The sequence below is a fragment of the Mytilus edulis genome, chromosome 6 (assembly GCF_963676685.1).
Source record: "Mytilus edulis chromosome 6, xbMytEdul2.2, whole genome shotgun sequence".
Classification (NCBI taxonomy): domain Eukaryota; kingdom Metazoa; phylum Mollusca; class Bivalvia; order Mytilida; family Mytilidae; genus Mytilus; species Mytilus edulis.
The window spans coordinates 28,236,604-28,256,453 of NC_092349.1; the positions used below are offsets into that span (position 1 = coordinate 28,236,604).

Genomic DNA, 19,850 nt, shown 5'->3' on the forward strand with positions numbered 1-19,850 from the left:
TTACCTTAAATCGTATTAAATCTATTGGAAGTCCTAATTAACATAAGTCATAAGCCAAAAACTATGTGGATTTTGTTTAAATAGTTTACAATAAACCTTGAAATTTATTTAAGTTTTTTTTTTTTTTTTTTTTTTTTTTTTTTTTTTTTATCTCACTTAAAAGTTTATTATATATTTGAAAAAAAAGACAAAGTTTATTAAGGCGAACATTTATTTAAAAATGAATCAGATTTAAAAATATCTTAAACTAGGTAAAAAATTGGAAATTTATTTCAATTATATTCAGTTTGAATTCTAGTTAAATTTGATTTTTTTTTCAGTGCAATGCATAGATTTTATTTCAATTTGAAATTTGATATGCATAAAGTATGCATTTAATTATATATTAAATGCATCAATTTAATTTCATATTAAATGCATCAATTTAATATCATATTAAATGCATCAATTTAATTTCATATTAAATGCATCATTTCAAGCAGTGAGTTTTTTATTTAGAAAATAATTAATTTTCTTTTAATCAGACTCATCAATCATAAAACACAGATGATTGATCTATGTTGTTTGATATGAAACAAAGAAAAACATTTTTTTCTTCGGGTTTAAAACACATTTGATTATATATCATGCAATATATCATAATCGGAATCATATCTGCAGTTGGCAGTGAACTTAATTAACTGTGTGCATCTTTTTTTTTACAATAATACTACATCTACAGTCATCGAGTTTTCCCATTTCCACACTTTATCAGATAAGTAGTTGTTGTATATACATACGTTAATGAATGATAAATCCTTGTATTAATTAAATGTGCAATTGGAATGCAAAATAAACCGAAACTAAGAAAACGAATCTTAATAAATTGACTATTTCTATAAAATAAAATTTATTTGGGTTGAAGTGTGTTTTGGTATTTCGAATGTCATCAAAGTGAGATGGTTAGCGATATAAAACCAGGTTTAATCCACCGTTTTATACATTTGAAAATGTCTGTACCAAGTCAGGAATATAAAGTTCTTGGCCATTCGATTTTTGATGTTTTTTGTTTTTGATTTTGCCATGTTATTATGGACTTTCCAAATTGATTTTCCTCTAAGTTCAGTATTTTTGTGATTTTACTTGTGATGACGTAAAGCTTTTTGAATTCTGAAAATTTAGGTATTTTGAAGAAATGTATATAGAATTTATAAGCAACATTATTTAGAAATTTATTTTGATGAAAGATTCAACAATGTTTTACAAGTATGAAAGAAAAACGTCAACTCGTACCTTATTTTCACCGTTTGGATCTATATCTGCTCTTTCTAATAACAATTCAACTATGTCAAGATTTCCACAACTAGCAGCTGAGTGTAAGGGAGTATTACCAGTAAACTATAATAAAAAAGTTTGTACTCTTCATAGCATGCTATATATGGGGGCTAACAAAAACAATTCATACACATGATAAAAGTACAAAACTGTATTTGTCATCATTTCGGAAAGTCAATGAATTTCAATCTTTTTTGCTGATCGCAGTTTGGTTAAAAATGTTACAATTACTTGTGTGCATAGTTCATTTCCATGGTGATGTGTAATCGTATCCTGGTTTCATTGACAACGGTTGCCTTTTTTCCCAGAAGCTCAGTTGTTTTGTGTGTTTATTTGCCCATCTTCTACCAACAGAAGATAATATATATATCATAGAATATATTATAATCGGAATCTTATCTTTAGTTGTTTGTAAATTTAATGAGCTGTGTAATAATTCTTTTTTGCAATAATACTACAGTCTACAGTCATCCATTTTCAGACTTTATAAAAATAAGTGGTGGCTGTGTATACAAGTGTTCGTGATAATTAATCCTTGTCTTAATTTACTTGTGAAATTGAAATACACAATTAACCTTAACTTAGAAAATGAATCCTAAGTGATTTATTATATTCGATTCCAATAAAATCTCAATAATTAGAGTACCAGCATGTATTGGGATTTCGAATATTTTGAAAAACGGAACGATGTATGCACTCCGCAGATTAAAGTTTGTTTTACCAAGATGAGTATAGATTTTATAAACAATATTATGTTGACATTGATTTTGATGAAAGATTCAACAAATTTTAAAATATGCACAAAAAGTCAGCTCGTACCTCATTTCCTTTATTTGGATCTGTATCTGTCCTTTCCAATAACAATTGCACTATGTCGAGATTTTCATTTTCAGTAGCTACGTGTAATGGAGTTTCACCATAATGCTAAAATAAAAAGGTTGATCTGTTCATAGCATTATGTGAAAGCTTACAAAACCTATTCATACAAATGACAAACATAATTACTGTATGAAAATGTTAATTTACCAACATTCCTTTTTGTTAATTGCAATTGTGTTGAAACTGTTAATGAAGATAAAGGTAATAACGTGTCTACACAGAACATTTTTATTGTGATCTGTATTCGAATTCTGTTTACCGATATTGACATAAGTTGCCTGTTTTCCAGAAGTTCTGTTGTTCTGTGTGTTTATGTTAGCTTTCTCCACCAAAAAAAAAACATGGTAGCCTAGTCATTATTATTTGTGGCCTTAAACTCAACAAACAAAAACACAATCATATCATAGTAAGTTGTATCACAAGCTGAGTATGGCAATACTAATTTAGTTGAAAGTTGTCTTAAGGACACTCATATCACATTTACGTATTTCAATGTGTTTCAGGCTATTTGTAATTTGAATATAATTTTTCTTTCTTTGTATTCGATTTCTTAAACGATTTAGCAATTACTCGACCAACCTATCCATACTGTATTTTTTCATTATTTGTTTATTGAAAAAAAATACCAGCTCTCTTCTTATTTGGTTTTGATTGAAGAGTGTAAACAGTGTAAAGAACGTCATTCTGTACTTTGTTAGTTTATTTGAGTCTATCTCTTCTCTTTCTAATAACAATTTAACTATGTTAATTAATTCTACGTGTAAAATTTACAGACGCCATCACGATTCGGTTGACCGTTATGGAATAACCGTTTATAAATTATATCCGATATGTTCCTTTCGTCGTAACTACAATCCCCTTCCCTTTAATGAATGTGACCAACCGAATTAGACTATTTACCGGATTTGTTATAACATAAGCAACACGACGGTTGTCAAATTTGGAGCAGGGTCTGCTTACCCTTCCAGAGCACCTGAGGTCACCCCTAGTGTTTGGTGGGGGTTTGTGTTGTTTATTTTTTTATTTTTTTATGTTGTGTCAAGTGTACTATTATTTGTCTGATTTTCCTTTTCCTTTTTAGCCATGGCGTTGTCAGTTCATTTTCGATTTATGAGTTTGACTGTCCGTCTGGTATCCTTCGTCCCTTTTTTATGGAGTATCATAAAACTGAGAAAAATGTATATTAAACGTTTTCATAGTGATATGTATTAGAATCCCAATTAGATTAAGTAATGTTGGCTTTTTTTCAGAAGTTCAGTTGTTCTCTGTGTGTTTTTTCATCCTTCACCAACAAAAACATGATTGCCTTTATACTGTCATTATTGTCCGTGGCGTCAAACGTAACAAACAAGTACACAGCAATATCGTTGTTAGTTGTATCGTACTTGCAGTATATATAGCAGTTGGTATCATAACGGCCAGATTTCAAGAGAGATGTTACAATAAAAGCAATCGAAAAAGGACAATAATTAGTTAAAGTTGTCTAAATTATATAATAGAAACAGACAAGCTGCTTACATTGTCGTCATTTGTGACGTAGTTGAAAGTTGCTTCGTAAGGAATCATATCACATTTACTTTTGTTAATATGTATCAGAATATGTGTAAATAAAATGTAATTTTTCTTTCTTTTTATTGAATGTCTCAAACGATTTAGCAATTATACTACTTGACTAATGTAGTCATATTTTTGGGGGGTTTGTATATTTCTATAAAATATTTTCAGTTTTATTCTTATTTGGTTTGATGAAAGATTTTATTAAGTTGGACTGTCCTGTGAAAAACGTCATCACATACTCCATTTTTTTTATTCGGATCTATATCTGCTCTTTTTAATAACAATTTAACAATGATGATGAATCCACCTGCAGCAGCTAAGTGTAAGGGAGTATAACCATACTGAAATAAAAAGTTTAGAATGTTCGTATTGTCATACAGACGTGTAATACAAAATATGTCATACAAATGATTAGAGTACAAAAAAACATTGGCCAACAATTCGATAATGATGAATTTTAAAATAGTTTTTCTTAATTGCTTTTTTGTTGAGACTGTTAATATACTGTGTATTCTAATCCCATTTAATATAACATAAATTAGTTTGTTCTGTTTGTGTACTCCATTGTCACCCCAAACACAAACTGAAAACAGCTTTACACTCCAACAAAACAAATACACCAACAACTTCATGGTAAGTTGTTCTACACTCTAAGTATTACTGTTTGTATCATTTCAAGTTTACATAGTCATTGCAACGCCCAAAGTGACGTGACGTCACAATTAAATTTCTCAAACGTGTTCCGACAATCAAGAAAGAATTAGGATAAAATTCAAGATTCGATTTGTATGACTTATCTAACTTAAATTAATAACAGTGAAAATTATAAATTTTATTTATATTTAATTGTAGTAAGTAATAATTATATAATTAATTGTGGTATCTAGCTTTGTCGGTGTTTCTTCTGATCGAAGTGCAAACCAAATATATCGTGTAAATTACGTTGATCCAAAATTAAATCTACCAAATGAAATGGATGAGTAGTTATCCCCAACACAACAGAAATAAAATACGATTTACAACTATAAACGTTTTGACATTTGACAAAATCCTATAACAACAACAAACACAACAGTAAAACCCAACAATTATATTTGGGATAGAAAAATACCGTGCCACGTCTTAAAGAAATACGAATTCACCCTCAGCAAAACAGTCACAATCGGGAATAAGGCACGTTCGGTAATAAAAAGATCAGACGACGAAATGACAAACCACTAACTCACACTTGGTGAAAATGTCCATAGTTACTTTGGACAAAGATACATCGTATGGATCAACCAATTCGTGATGATGTCCGTACAATTTATCGAGTGACATTTTTAATCTGTCCTCATCAAAACTTTGTTGGATTAGTTTCTGCGTTAGAAGCACACTCCTGCATATGAAGTCCGTATAGTGTGAACATGCATGAGAATAACGTATCAATTGAGACATGTAAACACCATACGAAAGAGCAAAGGGTATGTTACTGCTGAGAAATGGGAAATTGATAATTGGGAAATTTAAATCGTTCTGTTTATCATAGATTTTCGTGTGAAGTCGTCCATCAGTGTCAATATTGAGGAAAAGCTCAAGGTATATACCAAATGAAATGGATGAGTAGTTACCCCAAACACAACAGAAAAAAATACGATTTTCAACTATAAACGTTAAGACATTTGACAAAATCTGATGACAACAACAAACACAACAGTAATACCCAACAAATCTATTTGGAATGAAAAAGTACCGTGCCACTTCTTGATTACCAGTTATAAATGCATGTTCCTCATACAAAATACAGAAGGGAGCTAACTCATATATTGAGTATGTAGTTACGGTTGCGAAAAAGTAGTAATAGTAAGGAAACCCGAGTTCGGGAAGATAACTCTTATGAAGAAAACTTTTTGGTCATTCAGGAAGAAAACCAAAACTACAACAACTCTTCTATACCATATGTTAATTATCTAAATGACATGTTTCGAAACTCTGTAGGAATCAAACATGGCTAAAGAAGAAATAAATAACAATGTGAACAAATCTCAACAAAAAGGCACTTTCATCCAATTAAAACCAATTGTTAAGAGGACCATTGAATGTGTTTACACCCCAAAACATATCTAGACAGAAAACTAAACAATCAACAAAATATGTGGCACTATATATGATAAATAACGCCAGTACCTATGACCATCACGTATATTTTGTGAAGTTGAGATGGAATACATATCAAACAGGTTTGGTAGCTGCGGATGGATTATTTTAAGAAAAAAAACCACGCGACGTTCTTTGCCATAACCCTAATTTATCAACTTCCTGTTAAAACACTAGTAGAATTGATAAAAAGTCTGTGGTGTAGAACTAAAAATCAAATTATAGTTAGCATAACAGTTTTAATTTTCTTTTAAGCTTTGTACGTATAATCGATGTTTTACCTTGTTTACCTGTACTTTAAAAACGATATTTGAAATTTATTTGTTTTAAAAATAAAAATATTGCATGGGACGTCGACCAGGCCTCCCCAAAAATGAACATCAGAGACCTATTGGGATGGTTGATGCTGGAATGAGTGTTGCCGACGTCGCGGGTCGATTAAATGTGAATATGACAACAGTTTGGCGGGAAGTAAACAGATACAGACTTCAATCCGATCAAACATTTATGGGATCTGTTAAACCGACGCATCCGTAAATTCTGGATGATTTCCAAAATTTACAAGAATTTGAAAATGCACTGATTAGGAAATGAATACAATTCCAAAATTGCAAAATCAAAAGATACTAAATGGAATGCGAATTTACCATAAAGTGCTTACATAGTCAGTTTTGGTTGATCTTTTCATGTTCAAAGATTTAAACAACATTAATCGGTAATTATTAACATATTTCAAAATTATTGATCAAAGCTGCAGCATCACAAATATAAGTACCAACCGCAAACAAGGATAATGGTTACCGTTGTCTTTACAAAACCAAATTAGTTTGTCTTTCAAATACAAATCATTGATCTTTTCCAATGAAGAAAAAAACATTTATTAATTAGATGTGGTATGTCAACAGCAATGAATATCGCTTGATAACTATTTGAATAAAATTGAGGATGGATACAAGACTAGCAATGGCCAGAGGTTCCTGATTTCGGACAGGCGCAAACTTGCAGCGGGGTTAAACATGTTTTATGAGATCTCAACCCTCTCTCTATATCTCTAGCCAATGTATAATAGATAAAGACAGCAATGTGCACAGTAAAACTCAGTTTCTTCATGTATTTACAATTAAGGACTTACTTTGGATAAATAGAACACATTACAATACGGTTATTAAGGTATTTTCTTTTTCTATAAGGAAAAACCTTACTGTATTTCTTTTGATTATTATTATTATTCTCTCCGTCAAACTTGAACGAAATTTCCCAAAAAAGTACGTGACTTGTTGAATTGATATTAGGTCTCTGGTATCGGTTGACCAAAAACTATCTGCGGATGAGGGCACGACTCTGTCACATTCCCTTTATAGCTGTTATCTCCCCTAACACCAAAAACCTTGTTATCATTCTCACTCCATGACCATAATAGGTAGAAAAAAAACAAAGGGTGGAATTTGTTCAGGACCAGACCCTGGCTCTTCGTTACATTTGGATCGAAAAGATTCAACGACTCATTGGTAGGGTTATGCCTTTTGAAAATTCATTAATTTCGGTTGACCACTAAAACTCAGAAACCGTAAGTTGTAGCCAACTAGGATTACCACCAATGATCATCAATTCACGTGACCATAAAAAATTTGACCTAAGTGTCTTGTCGAGATTTACATTTGCCATGTGGGTTCAAAATTAATCGACCAACTGTTATGGAACAAAGGCACCAAAACCGTTTTTGGTGTCCGACATGATGATCGTTTGCTTATAACTGAAAAGTGGTTAGAGGTAGAAAGAAACTTTGAATTGCAAAAATGTACAGCATAATAAGATCTACAAAGCTAGGTCAAGCTCAGAGGTCAAGTCCCTAGCAACGACATATGTGTTGATTTTAGAAACAACATTGTTTTGGTATTGGTTTTATTTGACAATTTAACAAAGTCAGTAAATACCTTATTTACGCTATTCGGACCGATTTCTGTTCTTTCTAATAACAACTGAAGTATTTTGGGGTCTCCACCTCTAGAAGCTGAGTGTAAGAGAGTGTCACCGTTCTGAAATATAAAGGTTGAAATTATCTTAGTACAATACGTTGGTATAAAAAAAACTTCGTAAAATTATTTGAGAACATTGGTAGGGTTATGCCACAATCAACAATTGGCTTTTTAGTCTATATTTATTTTGGTGCATGAGTTATTGCTAGTCTTTTGTTGAATTTAAAACCGATTGAGCCTAATTGTTTCGTTTTGATCAGACTCGTGAATCATTAGAAACGGTTAATTAATATATGCTGTTTTACAGACTACAAAAGAAAACAAACTTTAGAGACTTCAAAAGAAAACAAAATTAACAGGTTTGTTTTCTCTTTTAAAAAGCATTTGCTTAATTATGATAATACTTTTTTAAATCTGTACATGTATCATTTGTTCAGTTGTTCAATTTAATTTGTTATCTTCTTTTTTTATATATTCAACCCTATTACATCTTCAGTTATGCAGGAATAACAACTGAAGACTCAAATACGTAGTGACTGTTTATCATGTTTTTACATGACTTCATGAAATTTGTTTATATTGGTATTTTTTTGTTTTTTGGGACTTTTGTATTTGCTTTTTTTTTAATACAGATACCCTCCCCTTTGATATCTAGTATATTGCGTGGATAAGTGTTGATTTTAGAAACAACATTGTTTTGACATTGGTTTTAATTGACAATTTAACAAATCAGTTGGTTTACTCCTGGTTTGCCCACTTTTAATTCTACCAATTAACTATTAGTAATGAAAACAAAAAAGACAAAAGGTTTAATGAGCATACAATTATATAGTCTGTTCCAACATAGGTATATAGTTTGTAAGTGTTTTCTATATATTCATTTTTTTTTATTTTAATAGAGCAAACTTATTAAAAAAATCAAATAATTTTTCTCAATAATTTATTATAAATTCATTCAATTCATTCAATTCATTCAACATACATACATGTACACAACAAATAACAAACAAAAATATTATTCAGTTATAAAGGTGTCTTTATAGTTTATTAGTTTCTGAATAATTTTTCATGATATAAATACATTAATACAAGATCTCTTTTATTGCAACCACAATTTAATGAATTAATCAATTTTATAAATGCATTGCATAAGGAAATATGTAAAATGAGGAGGAATACCATTTTTATGTATATAATACATCAAAAGTCACAAAACATTATGTTTACAAAGTCATAATTTAAAGTAAATGAAGTTGTAGCGGGTATATTTTCAGCTTCTCTCATGTCTTCTAAACATCCTCAACAAGATTCGTCTCAGTTGATTATTGTCCCCATTTTCTTATAATAGGACTGTAGTCCATATTTCTGTGTCTATTGCCAAATACACCGGGTGAAGATGAAGAAAATGCTAGCTTGGATGCAGATTACTGTTCAAATTGTGCCATATTTATAGTTTGGCTACTAAACAGTTGCATTTATATTCTAGTTGTTAAACTATTGAATCTGAATCTGTTAGAATTAGTTGGATATTTTTATATTAAATCTCAGAACAGTGTATTTTATTAAAATTTTTAAAAAAAGTTGAATAAAGTCAAAGATATTCAAATGAGATTTATTCTAATAAATCTTTTAAGTACACATTTTTTCTAAACTTTTTTATAAATAAAAATTCATTTTCAAGCCAAAGAAATATAAAATATAGAAAAGTTTTGCACATTTTCTTTGATTTAATAGCAGAATATAATATTCTTTTAACAATTTACAGGTAAAATAAAAGGTAAAAAAGATGACTATATTTCAGAAATAAACTATAATTGTTAAAACAACAATTGCCTCTATGTTTACATATACGTGCAATTAAAAGTGGGCAAACCAGGATGACACCAATCAGTTAATACCTTATTTACGCTATTCGGATCGATCTCTGTTCTTTCTAATAACAACTGAAGTATATTCGGGTCTCCACCTCTAGAAGCTGAGTGTAAGAGAGTGTCACCGTTCTGAAATATAAAGGTTGAAATTATCTTAGTACAATACGTTGGTATAAAAAAAACTTCGTAAAATGATTTGAGAACATTGGTAGGGTTAAGCCACAATCAACAATTGGCTTTTTAGTCTATATTTATATATAAATAAATTTGGTGTATTTACTGTCTTCTGATTGGTTAAAATAATTAGCTTTATTTTCAATGTTATCAATTTTTATGAAGACACGCCCACTCTAACGTTGTGTATCCATACGCAAACATCTGTGTACGTTGTTATTCATATAAATGTATATCTTTGAGCCTTATTTTTGATAGAAATTTATTTATAATGAATGGCAATAATTTATTTTGAATTTATTGAACCATAAAATTAATTTTTGACTCTTTACATTTAACATAATCCGCTTCGCGGATTATTCAATGTGAAGAGTCAAAAATTAATTTTATGGTTCAATAAATTCAAAATAAATAACAGCCATTCATTAATTGGTGCATGAGTTATTGCTAGTCTTTTGTTGAATTTAAAACCGATTGAGCCTAATTGTTTCGTTTTGATCAGACTCGTGAACGGTTAATTAATTTATGCTGTTTTACAGACTACAAAAGAAAACAAACTTTAGAGACTTCAAAAGAAAACAAAATTAACAGGTTTGTTTTCTCTTTTAAAAAGCATTTGCTTAATTATGATAATACTTTTTTTGAATCTGTACATGTATCATATGTTCAGTTGTTCAATTTAATTAGTTATCTTCTTTTTTTATATATTCAACCCTATTACATCTTCAGTTATGCAGGAATAACAACTGAAGACTCAAATACGTAGTGACTGTTTATCATGTTTTTACATGACTTCATGAAATTTGTTTATATTGGTATTTTTTTGTTTTTTTGGGACTTTTGTATTTGCTTTTTTTTAATACAGATACCCTGCCCTTTCATATCTAGTATATTGCGTGGATAAGTGTTGATTTCAGAAACAACATTGTTTTGACATTGGTTTTAATTGACAATTTAACAAATCAGTTAATACCTTATTTACGCTATTCGGATCAATCTGTGTTCTTTCTAATAACAACTGAAGTATGTTGGGGTTTCCACCTCTAGAAGCTGAGTGTAAGAGAGTGTCACCGTTCTGAAATATAAAGGTTGAAATTCTCATAGTACAATACGTTGGTATAAAATGGTATAAAAAACACTTCGTAGAAATGATTTGAGAACACAAAATAGCATCCGCCAACAATTTGCAAAGAAAACTTACAAATCAAAGATCGTTTTAAGGCATTTCATGTCTCTTAAACCGTAGAAAATAAAATCTCAATGAACTGAACTCCCGAGGAAAATTCAAAACTTAAATCCCAAATCAAATGGTAGAATAGAAAAGCTCCTAAGCATCTAACGAGTAGATTAAAACTGTAATTTTTGATGAAACCGGGAAACCTATTTCAAATTTCTACACAATTTTGAAGCCATCATGTTTTACTTTTTATATCAATTTTAGTGACCACCAGCAATGTCAATTTGTATCTGGTTATAGCTGCATTTCTACTTCAAAACAGTGGCGTTTAGCTTCTTTTCATTATACCTGTTTCAAAAGTACTTTAAAATACTGATTCTATTAAAGATAGGAATGAAATTTTGATTAAAAGGTGTCGGTTTTTTTTTCAATTCCATACGAAACCTGTATTCTAAAGTAGTTAAACCCCCTTTTAGTCCCCTACACAAATTGACGGTGACATTGTTTTCTTTTTTCAACATACGTCATGTAACGTTAAAAACAAAATATGTGTCAGGGTCATGTACATGGTAAAAATTTACACATTGGGAACGTGAAACAACAAACAAAGATCTTCTTTTTTGCGTTTGAAACTATACGTACGTCTCGGGAAATTCTGATAAATCTGACAAATTATTGTTAGCCTATGGATGGACAAAAGCACACACAATAGCCATAGAAAATGCATTGCAAAGAAATTTTCTGGAGGAAAAACATACTAAAAAAGGAAATGAAGGTCAGTTAATTATATTTATATTTTATAAGTTGACATCTTGCTTATATTATTATCTCTTTATTAAGTAAGCTACAATAATAAGAGCAAAAACTAGCAAAGGATGTGTTCTTACAAAATTGAATGTATTTGGCAAATTCTTGTAAAATTTAATCATCATTGAACATTATTAAAGTAAAATGCACAAGATTTGTCCCACCAATTTCATATCATCTCTGAGATTAATATCCAATTATGCAGGTAAAATATATACAATACAGCAGCTGATACAGCAACCTGACGAAAAGAAGCCCCATTTTTTTCAAATTTTTTTATTTCATAATCTATATAATGAGAAATAAGACAAAGGGCTACTGAACAAGCTAATGCAATAGTTTAATTCTACATTAATAATGATTTTGAAATTCAAAATTGTGTCACTTTCACTTATAATTTTAAGCATTATTTTTTTACAGAAATTTCTGCCAATATTGTTGGTATGAAAATTATCCCTTTGCTGTAGGATATTTTCTAGGCAGTGTTTTACTGTTCAACTAAGGCCATGTTCACACCAAAAGCCGTGTACAATAAACATGATTACATTTAGTTTAATGTAATCTACACTAGTTTCACATAAGATTTGTCCACATCTATACACCTTGTTTACTTACCTGTACATAAGATGTGTTCACACTTGTAAACTAGATGTCATTTAAATGTTCATTACGTAGAACCGAACTCAAATTGTCGAACAACTTTTCTAGCAGTAAGGGAACGACCATTTGACATAAAAAAAGAAAGGGGGTGGATTGTTCCACAATTTGATTGAAAAAAATCGGGTCATACAGATGATTAGGGAGCTACCATTTGATTTTTATGGGGAGGCTAGGATGAAAATGTTGGTCCTGCATTTTTTTTAGCTGTAATATCTGTCCTGCCTTTTTATTTTTCACTCTGTTCGGTCCTGCTTTTTTTTTAAAGTTTAACCTGACTGTTTTTTACCTAAATTGTCGTCCTAACATTTTTTTTGGCAAGTGTCTCATCCTGCCTTTTTTTAATACTCAAAACTCCTGTCCTGCCTATTTTTTTCAAATTTCATCCTAGACCCCTTAGTATGAAAAAATAGTCTGAATCCAATGTTTCTCTATTCATTATAGTGTTAAATATTGAATTTGTACCAGCGAATATTAACTTTCGCGCGAGAAAAAATTCGGACACAGACCCCCCCCCCTTTTTTTTAAAAGTAAAGTGGTTGCTCCTTTAAGCGAGTCATTTTATATGATTTGCAGTAGTTAAAAGATGTCTCGTCTACACATTAAAAATGTAGGCTGCATCAGCGTGCTTATAGACAAAGAAAAGAATTGCGATGTTAAGGATCACTACATTTCTATCTTTTCTGTTTGTTTCAAATGGTATTGTTTCTACAAGTTTGTTTTTTTTTTTGGCAAAAGGAGAGGGTGATATTTTTTTTTATTTCTAAATGTATTTTAACGGATCTGAGATTCTACACAAACAAACAATTAACCTCACCCTTTTTCAGTAATGCATTCATGAGTGAATCGTTGTTTGAGTAAAGACCAGTGGCAAATATTTCTGTCAGTGTGTACGTCCAATCGATTCGGGAAGACCTTTTCTAAGGAATTATGTGTACAGCAAGGATGATGGATTAGTTTTGATAAGGGTTTAATAAGGCTACGTAAAGTGTTTTTATAACAAATACATATATCAAGTTAAGACAAATATTTCTGTAAAGAACTTAATTAATAAGTGTTATAAGTATCAATTTTATATAAAAATCGTTTCTTTTTTACATATAAATGGAAAAATTACAGTTCGGAATGTCTAGTTTTGTGTACACTGAACCTACACGAGGCCTACATCGCCTATCGACTGCATGTAGACAAAACATGATTTAAACTACATGTAAACATTGAGTTTTATAAATGGGAACTTAATTATGTTTAGTTTGTGTGTGAGTTACACTAACACAACACCGAGTTTAGGTCAATGTGAACACGGCCTAAGAAACAGTTACATAGGCTTTAGTTTAAAGGCTCTCTTACTTTGAAGAAAGTTGTTGTGACTCTTGGTCCCCCTTTGTATACTATAAAATATATATGGATTCTATCAATTTTCAGAAAGATTTTTCAAATTGTATAAAATATGTTTTATTGCATTAAATATTATAAGAGGTGTTCAAAAAAATCTTCTAAGTTTGATCACATAAACAATTATAAATATTACAAAGTATATTTCATCAGCCAAACCAAATTTATAGCTAGATTTTTAGTTTGATATGTAGTTGCCATTATCCACATTTCTGAATTGCTTTTTTCAAAATGTTTAATTTCATAATCTATATAATGAGAAATTTGACAAAGGGTTTCTGTACAAGCTAATCTTACAGTTTAATTCTACAATAATAATGATTTTGAAATTCAAAATTGTGTCACTTTCACTTATAATGTTAAGCATTATTTTTTTACAGAATTTTCTGTCAATATTTTTGTATGCATTTTGCGGGGTTTATATATTTGATTGGTGATATTAAGGGGAGATAATCACTTGCATAAATCGACATAAAACCACCGCTTTTTTAACTTAAAAAAACTTGAAAAATAACTTGACGTTTGCGTATCCAACATTCTATTGACGATATATTTATATCGAGTGTTTGTCTTAATGAGATGCTTTATTAAATTTAAATTCAGCCCATCATTTTTATTTTCCTCGTAAATATTTAGATTCTTCGACCAGGGGACTTGACAATTTTCACCCAAACTCCAAGTTTGGAGATACAATAAAGAATAAAGGACTTTGATTTGATATGTAAGTTTTGACGAGTGAAAACCATGTATATTTAAGATTAGTTGGGTCAACATTTTTTTATTACAATAGTTGTTTTTTTTAAATAAGATTTGTCTCGTCCGTTTTTTTACTGAATTGTCACGGTCACGTGACTCTATTGTTGCTGATAAACTTAGGGTCATACCGTGACCTGCTTTCCATCTGAATACATTGGGAGAAAATATATAAATGAAAGGTTCGATTAAAAAAAAAATCATTGAATTATATAATATTACTTATGTTATCAAAAATGGATGAAACGGAACAACCAAAATAGTATCGTATGTATAGGGCTTTCAAGGTTAACAAAATTACCGAATGTGTCCCATTATAATCGACATAATTCATGGCAGTTGTAGATTTCTTTTCATTTAACCATGGGTTGGGTATTTATATTTTAACGCTCAGGGTAAAACAATTGAACATAACCCGTGGTTAAATGGAAACAAATCTACGGCTGCCATGAACTTTTTCTTAAATATCATACAGCTAAATAAAAAGGGGAGACAACTCCAATTGAATTTCAACGTACAATTACAACCGTATATTTAACGATATGTCGAAACGTATAATTTATGAAAACAAATATCGCTATCTAATTAGCCGGATGAAAACAGAAATTAATTAAAAACCATTTGTTCAGTGAACAATTGAATATCTTTCCACCGTATGCACATATATTGGTAGGAAAATATTCCCTTTAAGTTTAAATCGTAAATTTTGATGTCATATAATGGTTTATTATATAATTCTGATTCCAAATAATATTTGGTTTACATATACCTTTGTTAAAAATCAGGGAGTTCAGTAAGTTTAAGGTTACGGCGCAAAGAGATTAAATCTTGAATATCTTTCCACCATATATTGAAAATATTCACTTTAAGTTTTAATCGTAAATGTTGCTGTCATATGATGGTTAAATGTATAAATATTCTAAAATTGTCAGGGAGTTCAGTAGGTACTTCCGGTTTAAAAAAAATAACTTCCGGTTAAGGCTACGGCGCAAATACCTTAAATCAAAAGCCCTACTCTATGTGTAACAAGTAATATCAACATAAAGACAATTTGGAATATAAAAGTAGAGAAAACGGCCATATAATTTTAACGTAACCTTTCAATCAAAATTGACCTTCTTTCATTTTAATTGGACCAAGGATCTTAAATCAAAAGATCTAAGGCTCTATCACATGTTGGTTACCAGTTACAAATGCATATCCACTATATCAAATACAGAAGGAAAAAATACCTCGTGTATTGAGTCTGCATATTGCTTCTAACAAATGTGAACAGAACATCTTGGCGATATAACGAGCTATTTGGAAAATAAAATTGTCTGGTTTTTTTTACGGTTGCTAAAGAGTATTAATAACAAGAAAAAACAATATTCAGAAAGAGAACTCTTACAAAGAAAAGTGTTCACTTATGCAGGTTGAAGGAGAAAAGCACAATCACTTCGATGTCATATGTGAAATATGTAATCGAAATGTTGCAAAACAAAACAAAAAACTCTGTAGGAAACACATGTGGAGAAAGAAGAGAAGAAAACATAGAAATAATCAGAACCAATCTCAACAAAAAGCGGAATAAAACAAATTAAAACCAATTATTAAAGAGAACAGTTGTAGGTCTTCCCCTCGCCTCAAATATCTCTAGACAAGAAACTAATCAATCAGCAATATAACAAAGATGATAAATATCAATGTAAACGACATTTGTTTCCATCGAGTTTGAAAAAACAGCTGATTATTCATCATGGAATTTATTTTACAGCTTTTACATTAATGCTAGCAAGACAATAGGCGGGCCTTCAGCTTGTATACATCATACTTATATTTTATTGGACGTTTTGTTTGAAGTTAAGGATACTAAGGTTTAAAACATCACACGATGACAAATATAAAGCGCAATCGTAGAAATTGAAGCCAAAAAGTTGTATTTGTTTTTTTCTCGAAGATATGCATTTTCATCATCCAACAGAAGAGACTGTCGTCAAGTACTTTTATAAAAATAAAATATCTATTCAAACACACCTACTCTGATTTTGTGATCAATACATATGTATTTCATTTGACCCATGTGTTTTATCTTTTAGTACTGTGATTTGTTTATGTTATAAAGTCAACTTGTAGCTTTGCTACATAAAATTGATAGAATCTGAAGCGAGATGATGTATCAAATGTTCTTTCTTTGTACGTTTTTAAGACAAAATATTTATCTCAAACACACCCTATCATAAAAAGGTTCACTCGATTTTCTCTTTTTGATACAATTGTTACCAATTTTTTGATATTTTTTTTCTTGAGTTACATAATGGAAGGATAGACACGGAAATAACTAAACATATAGATTGATATGTTCTCCGTCCGTATTAATTTAAAAAAAATGGAGGTTATGCATTTTCTTCATCCAACTTGATAGATAACCATGTCTAGCTATCTAATTGTTCTGCCTAAATATGTAATAGATAAATTGAAAACTTATGCAAATGGTTGGGGTTTTTTTTACAAGAAAACACTTCGTATTTGAGATGAAAATTGTTATTTTATTTGTTTCTATTTACTTTTGAAAAATTTCTTACTATAGTAAACATTACAGAAACCATTTATCGCCTTCTCTATTAACAAAGAATAATCAGTTTGAAGGTTTACAAGCAAAAATCAATCCAAAGTGCGCAATATTCAATAAAAATAGACATAATAAATAAAAGGGATAAAATTAAGTCATCCCCCCCCTACTTAATTTATCCTTTTTATTAAAAAATCAAGTGCACCTTCTTACGTTAGGATGTGTTTGAGATGAATACTTTGTCTTGAAAACATAAAAAGCAAGAATATTTGATACATCATCTCGCTTCAGATTCTATAATTTTTATATAACAAAGCTACAATTTGACTTTATAACATAAACAAAAATCACAGTACTAAAAGATGAAATATATGGGTCAAATGAAATACCTATGTAATGAATCACAAAATCAGAGTAGGTGTGTTCGAATAGCTTTTTTGTTTTACTAAAAGTACTTGACGACAGTCTTTTCAGTTAGATGTTAAAAAAATGCATATCTTCGAGAAAAAACAAATACAATTTTATGGCTTCCATTTCTACGATTGCGCTTTATATTTGTCATCTTGTGATGTTTTGAAATAACTTCAAACATAACGTCCAATAAAATTTAAGTATGATGTATACAAGCTGAAGGCCCGCCTATCCTAATTGCCATGCTTGAGCAAACATTGATTCAAGCAAGGCAAGCAAGTCAAACAAAGATTTGTCTTGCTAGCATTAATGTAAAAGCTGTAATCAGAATCATGTATTAAGTTGATGGTGCATTTAATAAAAACCATGTTTGCAATAATTCTACATCTTCTGTAGTTGATCCGCGAAAATTCTGATCTTCAAAATTAATCAGACAAGAATGTGTCCAAAGTACACGGATGCCCCACTTGCACTATCCTTTTCAATGTTCCATGGACCATGAAATTGGGTAATAATTTAATTTGGCATTAAAATTAGAAAGATCATACTATAGGGAACATATGTACTTAGTTTAAATGATTATTTATCTTTGTTTCCTATAAATCCTCAATGATTTGGGTATACCTATGTTTTGGCATTTCGAATATTCTAGATACATCACGTTTTTTCAATCTAAAGATTACAGTACTTTGCTGAGATGAGTACAGCAACATTATGTTAACATTGATTTTGAAAAAAGTTTCAACAAAGATTAACAAATGTGTACAACACGTCATCGCATACCTCATTTTTTATATTTGGATCTATATCTGTTCTTTCTAATAACAATTGTACTATGGCGAGACGTCCACCACTAGCAGCTGAGTGTAAGGGAGTATCACCATTAAACTAAAATGAAAAGCTTGTACAGTGCATTGCATCATATGAAAGTTAACAAAAACCATCCATGCAAATAAGTACAGTACAAAAAAGTTACATTTGAATACATATCAATGAATTTCAAACTGTTTTTTTGTGAATCGTAATTTTGTTAAAACTGTAAATGAGGTTTTTGTTAATTACTTGTCTTCATGAAACATGTGCATAGTGATCTGTATTCAAATCCTATTATCAGTGACAAAGGTTGCCTTTTTTTCCAGAAGTTCAATCGTTCTGTGTGTTTTTTCCCCATCCTCCACAAACAAAAACCTGATTGCCTTGGCATGGTCATTATTATTCATGGCGTCAAACATAACAAAAAAATACACAACACTATCGTTGTAAGTTGTATCGCACTTGTTGTATAACAGTTGGTATCATTACGGGCAGATTATCGAAATAGTACAAACAATAGTCAAAGTTATCAAAATTTAATAACAGAAACATACAAGCTGATTACATCTAGCTCACTTGTGACGTAGTTGAAAGTTGTATCGTTAGCAATCATAGCACATTTATTTTTTTAATATGTATCAGGATATGTGTAATTTACATATTTTGTTTTCTTTTTATTGGATATCTTAAACGATTTAGCAATTATACTACTATACTATTTCATTCATACCAAAGTTTGCTGGGGGGGGGGGGGGGGGGGGGGTTGTATATTACGATAAAACATTTTCAGTGTTATTCTTATTTGGTTTGATGAAAGATTGTGCAAAGTTGAACTATCCTGTAAAGAACGTCCTCCCATACCATTGTTTCTTTATTCGGATCTATATCTGCTCTTTCTAATAACAAGCTAACTATGTTGATGAATCCACCTTTAGCAGCTGCGTGTAAGGGAGTACCATCATACTGTAATAAACAGTTAGCAATGTTCGTATTATCCTCCAATGAAAACTATGTGATACGAATGATTAGAGTACACAAATAATAACATTAGCCAACAGCTGCGAGTAAGGAAGAATCATGATACTGAAATATAATGTTTACATTGTCCATATTATCATACAGACGTATACAACAAACTATGTCATACAAATGATTAATGTACAAAAAAAGCATTGGCCAACCATTCGAGATTGGTGAGTTTCAAACAAAAATATCAATCGCATGTTCATTGAGACTGTTAATAAACTGTGTATTCGAATCCCATTTAATTTGACATAAAGTAGTTTGTTCTGTTTGTGTACTGCATTGTCATCCCCAACACCAACTGAAAAAAGCTTTTATACTCCAACAAACAAATACACCAACAACATCATGGTAAG

At 30.4% G+C, this 19,850-nt stretch overlaps 2 protein-coding genes across 2 annotated transcripts in view; both read right to left on the minus strand.

The window, feature by feature from the left end:
- Nucleotides 1-5,070, minus strand: part of LOC139526326 (putative ankyrin repeat protein RBE_0317) — a 34,060-nt gene extending 28,990 nt beyond the window's left edge. The window contains exons 1-4 of the mRNA XM_071321458.1: nucleotides 4,966-5,070; nucleotides 3,990-4,091; nucleotides 2,134-2,238; nucleotides 1,273-1,377 (exon numbers count right to left, since the gene is read on the minus strand). Of these exons, the coding sequence (XP_071177559.1) occupies nucleotides 1,273-1,377; nucleotides 2,134-2,238; nucleotides 3,990-4,091; nucleotides 4,966-5,070 (417 nt within the window). The remainder of the gene's footprint in view (nucleotides 1-1,272; nucleotides 1,378-2,133; nucleotides 2,239-3,989; nucleotides 4,092-4,965) is intronic.
- A 625-nt stretch (nucleotides 5,071-5,695) lies between these two features.
- Nucleotides 5,696-19,850, minus strand: part of LOC139526327 (putative ankyrin repeat protein RBE_0317) — a 42,979-nt gene continuing 28,824 nt past the window's right edge. The window contains exons 3-8 of the mRNA XM_071321459.1: nucleotides 19,333-19,434; nucleotides 18,442-18,546; nucleotides 10,881-10,982; nucleotides 9,761-9,862; nucleotides 7,821-7,922; nucleotides 5,696-5,740 (exon numbers count right to left, since the gene is read on the minus strand). Of these exons, the coding sequence (XP_071177560.1) occupies nucleotides 5,696-5,740; nucleotides 7,821-7,922; nucleotides 9,761-9,862; nucleotides 10,881-10,982; nucleotides 18,442-18,546; nucleotides 19,333-19,434 (558 nt within the window). The remainder of the gene's footprint in view (nucleotides 5,741-7,820; nucleotides 7,923-9,760; nucleotides 9,863-10,880; nucleotides 10,983-18,441; nucleotides 18,547-19,332; nucleotides 19,435-19,850) is intronic.